This window comes from Semicossyphus pulcher, unplaced genomic scaffold, assembly GCF_022749685.1.
Source record: "Semicossyphus pulcher isolate SPU_LCO1_2020_fin unplaced genomic scaffold, fSemPul1.0.p SCAF_14, whole genome shotgun sequence".
In the NCBI taxonomy this organism is placed as follows: Eukaryota; Metazoa; Chordata; class Actinopteri; order Labriformes; family Labridae; genus Semicossyphus; species Semicossyphus pulcher.
The window spans coordinates 5,201,630-5,208,805 of NW_027211648.1; the positions used below are offsets into that span (position 1 = coordinate 5,201,630).

The 7,176-nt window shown below is 40.5% G+C and overlaps 1 protein-coding gene across 1 annotated transcript; it reads right to left on the reverse strand.

Moving 5' to 3' along the window:
* Nucleotides 1–423: 423 nt before the first annotated feature.
* On the reverse strand, nt 424–2,901 carry LOC138591623 (phospholipase A and acyltransferase 4-like). The gene is made up of 4 exons (XM_069662268.1): nt 2,887–2,901; nt 1,539–1,647; nt 1,062–1,330; nt 424–549 (listed from the first exon to the last, which is right to left on the reverse strand). The coding sequence occupies exons 1-4, from the start codon at nt 2,899–2,901 to the stop codon at nt 424–426; spliced, it is 519 nt and encodes a 172-aa protein (XP_069518369.1).
* Nucleotides 2,902–7,176: the final 4,275 nt, after the last annotated feature.

Here is a 7,176-nt window from a genome sequence, read left to right on the forward strand (position 1 = left end):
ATTCTTTTGAAAACTTCTGATGAGTGCATCAACATTTAATAAAAAAAAGAATGCTTTTAATTTATTTGCAACATAAATTAATTCAGTTAATCAGAAAACACATTACAGCAATTAACAAATGGCACAACTGTGATCAGTGGCTCTGATAAACACACATTTTTAAAGCTTTTAGATTCAAGTTTTAAAATAAGATCGCATCAATCGTCACTATATTGCAGATTCTAAATTTTACAAATTGTCTTACGTGGCAAATAATGAATCATCACTGATATCAAACACAGCATTTCCTATTAGTTGCCTTATTTTATTCTCAGTTGTATTTTGAGTTTACAGTGCTACTGCAACAAAGGCAACTTTTCCCAGTTTGCTTAACTTCAAGAGTTTATTCCCATAGTTTGAATGATGACAATAGTGTCGTTGCTGTCACTTATGATGCCTCCTTGGTCTTTCGTCGTCATCTTTCAGCAGGCCACCAAACAGAGCAGCACCCAAAACTGCGAGGCCGACTCCTGCTACAGCTACGCCTCCGATCACAGCAGCTCTTTGAACCTGTAAAACACAGGTGAGTGGCGGGATGATGGTTCAGGAAAAAAAGCACTATTAATGCATTTTTAGTGCCAAATAATTAAACCAATATTAAAAGTGAAATTATTTCACTGTCTAAATCTATGGTAAAAATTTTGACAGCTGCAATTACACGACCCTGTTGACTGAAGAACAAACACTATTGGCGAGTAGCTGCTTCGCTGGCAACTTTAGCTATATTAAATATATCTTAACATACCATTTCCACAAGTATATTGCTTCTTCTAATGTGTTTGTTTGTTGAGAGTTGAAGAATTTGGTTGTTTTAGGCTTAAAGACAGGCATTTTGGCATCACGCACAGCCTTAGATTCTGAATGTCAGCAGGGAGCACCATCATGCAGCGATGACAGATAGTACCAATGTAAAAGTCTTGCTGTTGTCATGCACTAAGTGGCTTGATTAAACAAGGTATTTCAAAACTTGCAGATCAGCTTTTAAATAGTTTGCATGATGACAAAAACCACAGGATACCCACCTGTCGGGACTCTGCCCTGCCGTATCGCAGCTTTGTGACAAAGTGCTCACAGTTTTGCGTGGCGACAGTGTACGGCAGCTCCTGACCCACCATCGAACAAGCCTTCTGCACAATCTCACCACGGTCCAGAGGGTTGTACTCGTCATCCAAGAAATTGTTGACTTTGAAATGATGGGGGCCAACCACTTCCCAGATCTTCTGACGCCTCACTTGTGCTGTGCTGCAGTCCAGGAGCGTTATCAGGCCACTGAAAGGGCCTAAATCATCATCTGTTTCTTTTGTTTTATAGAAGAGAAGGATAGAAAAGAAGTTACAGTAAAGTAACTTCACTGACTGAAGTCCATCTGAAGGTAATGCCCCAAAAAACTACTGAGCATTTCAACAGTTAATAAAAATAAATAAATTCAGGAAAATGGCCGACAGAAGGTTATTGACGGTCTTCCAAAATAAGTGTGGCAAATGCCGCACTTTACTCACCAGGAGGAATAAGATGAACAACTTCATTTCCACCGATGTAGACAGCCCAGTGCTGATATGTATCACGGAAAATCTCAATCAGGTCCCCAGGCTTTGCACCGTGATCAAACTATAATAATAATTGTTCAAATTAAGACACAGGTATGCATACAGGCATGTGGGGGATGTTATACATATTCCTGCCTTTGGTTTTAAATTTTTCAAATGATCTACAGGTGACAGTCATGTGCCAAGTATCGCATGAATGTGTCTGCAAAGAAAGTGTAGAAGAGGACTTCGACTGGCTCGAAAAAAGGCTCTGAGGTGAGTAAAACTGAATGTTTTTAAAGATTAATTTTTGGGCTTTTTGCCTTTATTGACAGGGCGGCTGAAGAGAGACAGGAAATGTGGGGAGTAGAGGGAGTAGAATGATCGGCAGACTGGGAGTCGAACCTGCGATCAGTGCTACGAGGACCGTAGCCTCTGTACATGGGGCGCCCGCTAAAACTGAATGTTAACAGAAACTGTGTTTCCAAAAAGACTCCACAGGGTGAGTTTTAAGATGATAATATGAGGAATAACAATCTGTATCAGTGTGAAAATCCCTGGCTTATTGCCTCTTAACATATAACTAATTAAACTGTTATCTTACAAATTACTAGAACTATTTTTTTTTACAGATCTTCACTGCCTTTGAAGAAACAAAAAAGTAACGTAATAATCTCAAACTTTTTCATGTAAATAAATGTCTGTTAAGTCTCTATCACCGAATGAGGTACACAATGGTGATTGAGCCTATGGCCCACTGATGAAAGCCTTTGCATTTGCAATATTACAGACTGGCTGTCTGTGGCGACATTCGTGGTCTGCCAGACAGGTTAGGCGGATCGATGATTGAAGATCGATGACTACAGATACAACTTCTAAAGTAAGTTAAAGTCCAAAGACAAACAAACAAATTCGACGCTCAGATGAGGGCAAACAGTCTACAAATGAAGGCTGGTGAAAATCAAGCCGTAGACGTCTGGTTAAATTGGAAAGTGTGCTCATTGAATTGTTGATTATTGCTAGTGGGTGGCACTCAGGAAGGTTATAACAAGTTCTAAGCAGGGTTTTTGACCACTATTAGCACTTAGGGTTAAGTTTTCATGAGAGGGATCCTGTTTTCTTCTTGTATTGTACTTTCATGACATGACATTTTTTATTTTAATGTTACTGAAGTGTTGTAATGTCAGAATTTTAATCCACAGACTTAACAAACTATAATACGGTCAAAAGGTTTTCGAAAAGAGCACAGTCTTATACGAGCAACTATCAAAATCTACCTTAACTAAATAGTGAAAGCAGAGCTTAACTGCCAGAGACTCACCAGTGTAGGAGCCATGTCTTCAGTTCTTCATCAGGTGAAAACCGGAGATACAGACAAACGTTACATAAACACATCGGTGACTGTATAACCAGGCAGTGTGGCCTATATTTGCTAATCATTGACTTGCTAAATCAATACAACTGGTGCTGCCAAGCACAATAAAGCTGTAAAAGTTCAGTTTAATTTCTCATGAAGTGTACCACAGTGCTCTCATGCTTCTGCAGGTTGTCTGGGTTGTAAACAACATAAAGAATTATCCTGCTTGGTCGTCTGTCCCGTACAGGCAAACTGAATTGAGCTGAAGACAAAGACAAGACAAATAATCAAACTCTTTTATCTGGAATTAATCAAGTTAGATTAATAGACAGTCAACAGTTTATGGTCACAGATCTTTGGTCTGATCTTTATTGCTAGTTTGAATAAATCTATCAGGTCATTGCTTCTACCCGTTTGCTAGCACGTTCCTGTGAGCTAAATATCTTTTACCTGTTTGTAGTAGTCGATTATTTTATAGTGCAAATGAAAATTGTGGTTCCACTTCACCTTAACCGATTATAACATAATAGTGTAATTCCAATATGTTAACAAGGTTTCGGAACTTTAACAACAGAAGGGAGATGTTATGAATACAACACTGCTTTACCTAACCAAAGCACAGAACTCAAGGCAATAATAAGAAGCCAGTACTCTGCAGGGTTGGAAGGGTTACTTTAAAAGTGTATTCTGATACAGTTACTAAGTACCTGTTAAAAAATGTAATCAGTAACCTAATCCAAGTATCACTATTCTGAATACTTTCAGTTTTACTTTTGGATAACTTCAACACTAAAGACCAGAGAAAAGACATTTCAGTGCGTGAATGCCCGTTTAAATTAATAGCGGTAATTATGCACATTTAAATGTACTTTGTTAAGTCTGCTGTTCACACTACCTCACACTCAAACTTCAAGTAAACTGCCATAAAGCTATTCCAGTCTGAGGCTTGTGTTTTAACCTACACAAACTATTTTTCAGTTGTAGTAGAAGAAGACGACAGGTTAGCTAACATTTTTAACTGATTCTCTGAAGGCGTAACTTGCACTGTACTGCAATGGTGCTCCCATTTCCTCCTTTGAAGACAAAATGATGGCGAGAGGAGAGAGGTCTGAGCTGCTGCATCTGGACCCTCTTGAAATCTCCACCCAGTGAAAGCATTGTTTTTCACCACGGTGCCATGGCAACCATAGGCTGCTGATGGTAACTTTGAGGAGTGGTGTTGTGAGACGTGTGTGCACAGTATTATCAGAGACGGTCAAACGGATGGTTTAGAAATGAGACGCCGGATGTTATGGAGCATCTTTGGTATTATATTGTCTTTATTTTAAAACGTATTTTTTAAATTGCAATCCTGCTAGTAATCCCCATTTTTAATAAATGTATCTATCTTGGGTCCTGCATTCATGTGGATGTTACTTTGACACGTACCACCGACCTAAACATGGTTGCAGAACAAGGATACTGCGCCCTGCCACACTGCAAACATGGTTCAGGAATGGTTTGAGGAACACGACGAGTTCAAGGTGTAGACTTGGCCTCCAAATTCCCCAGATCTCAATCCAATCGAGCATCTGTGGGATGTGCTGGACAAACAAGTCAGATCCATGGAGGCCCCACCTCGCAGCTTACAGGACTTGACAGATCTGCTGCTAACGTCTTGGTGCCAGATACCTCAGCACACCTTCAGAGGTCTGGTGGAGTCCACGCCTTGACGGGTCAAGGCTGTTTTGGCGTCAAAAGGGGGCCTATAAAATATAAGGCAGATGGTCATAATGTTATGGCTGGACGGTGTATATTGGGCTTCGTAAGATGATACCATGACATGTGAGAGTTTTGTTTTGTGTCCTTTCTGCCCTCTAGTGGCCAGAATCAACCAAATCAGCTTTAAAATCTCAAACCTGCCTACACCTTACAAATGTAGCCACGGCAGGTGGATGTTATGAATATCAGACTGGCTGCACTAGAGTGCAGGAAAGCGTCCAAGATGGAGGACCTGGAAGTTGAATGTCTCCCCAGGTCCTCATGAAGGGCTTAAAACAGGAAGCGCTCAATCAGACCAGTACAGGGATCCAACGGGCCTTTTAAATCTGCAGGATGTTTGGAGAAATTCCCCCTCTCAGATCAGTGCTGCTGGTCCTTTTATTAAATACAGATGTTATACAGTAAGTCCCGCAACACGGCCAAGGATCTTTTTTTCCCCCTTTATTTTCTTTTTAGCGTTCTGCTCTCTTCTGGTCGTCTTCCCCTCATTGACGGTGGACAGAAGCCAGAGGAGAGGTCTGACACCAAACATTCATCCCGCTTCCTGTCTGTCAGCGCTGCCTTTCACCACAGCACCTGTTGAACTGTGTGCCATATCAGCCGTCCAGCCACCATCATCAGAGCACCAGAACATTCCAAGTATTCCACTTAAGACTCTATACTTCAATTTAAGATCATTCTGTCTCTCCCAAGCTAGCTCTTCTCATATTTGAAGCAATATGTTCTTGCTTTTAATGGTTAGTTTATGCATTTAATATTGTATCATATAAAGTATTTTTTATCCTTATTTTCCTATGTGATTTTTTATGTTTGAACATTGTTCTCACCTTATGTTTTCTATTTTTCGTACAGATTATTTGTTAAAATATAATATTTTACTTTTTCATTTTTGAATATTGAATTTCATAATGAAACTTAAGATTCTTATCCTTCAAACAATAACCTTGTAAAAAAATGATTAAATAAATTAAGTGTGAATTTCCAAAACCGACCGTTAAAGGAGATCGGTCTAACACTGAGCTACTGAGTTGTGTTGATCGAGGAGCGACCTGGCCGATGCGCTTGGCCGCGGTTTGCTGTGTTTGAGTTGTCACAGAAAGCAGCCAGACCGGATCGTGGAAATTAATCTAGATTAAATAATCGAACAAACTCCAGAAATGACAGTGACAAAATCCTCGCGGTACAGTGGTCAAAAACGTCCACTGCACCTGACCTCGACAGCGAACTTCCTCTGATTTAAACATCAGCTGTAGCAGCACAGCGACGCCCACAGTATGTGCAGTTAATGATTGCATAACAAACCCCATGTTTGGCTCTTACCCCAATAAATGTAAAATATCCTTCTGTTACCTTATTAAATAATAAACTTCCTTTGGGGTGTTGGTGAGATATTACATTTGAGAGAATGCAGTAGATATCGAGGGGCCTTGACCTTTGCTCAGTCAGTCCTTGAGTCCAAGTTGCCAAGGTCAAAGGTGTTCTCTCAGACAGGAATGGGACAGATGGATGCACGGACACACCTCCTGTTACTGCTGGTGTGGAAGCAAAAAAAACATTTAATTTGCTGCATTAGTGATGAACATCATTAATCAATCCCTCTCGGACTTCTCAGGCGTTTTCTGTGATCATCGGGGCCTGAAATGTCTGATTTAGCAGCAGCTTTAGTAGAAAGCTGCGCTGAAAGTTGCGATGTTCCAAGGCTTTTTTTTTCCTCTTCAACAGATTACATATCCACTGTGAGCGACTAACGCTCCAATGAAGCCATCTGTTGGCTGAGTTGGCTCCTCTGATTTTAGTGTCAGGTCTCCAAATAAAATGTGTAAAAAAGTTGCGACCTCAGATTAGCTAAATCACTTTCTCTTAACTGGTGTGCTTTTTTATTTATATTATGGTTATTCTAACATCCTAATATGACTGTCTTCTGTCCGCCTGTTTGTGCTCCTTGTATTTTAATGTTTGCCTGTAAGGCACCTTGTAACTTTGGTTTTGAAAGGTGCACAATAAATTAAGTTATTATTATTATAAAAACTAAATGGAGCTAAAGTCTTGAAATGCTCATTTCACTCTGCACGTGCACATTCAATACAATCCATATGTGCATTTTACACTGTTCTACGTGCCAGTTTGGCTGCTGTGACAGTATAAAACAGTGAATGTACATGACTTCACGCTTGCAGGGAAAGAGGATGATTCGTCAAAATTTGTGGAAAAGTTGCGACAATTGGTTGAATTTGCGGGAATGCGCGGGAACGCAGCATCGCAACCTCCTGGAGGGACTAGTTCATCCATCCATCCATCCATCCATCCATTATCTATACCCTGAACTGGTCGCCAGTCAATCACAGGGCTGACACATAGAGACAGACAACCTTTCACACTCACACCCACACCTACAGGCAATTTAGAGTCACCAATTAACCTTACAAGCATGTCTTTGGACTGTGGGAGGAAGCCGGAGACCCCGGAGGGAACCCATGCATGCACGAGGAGAAC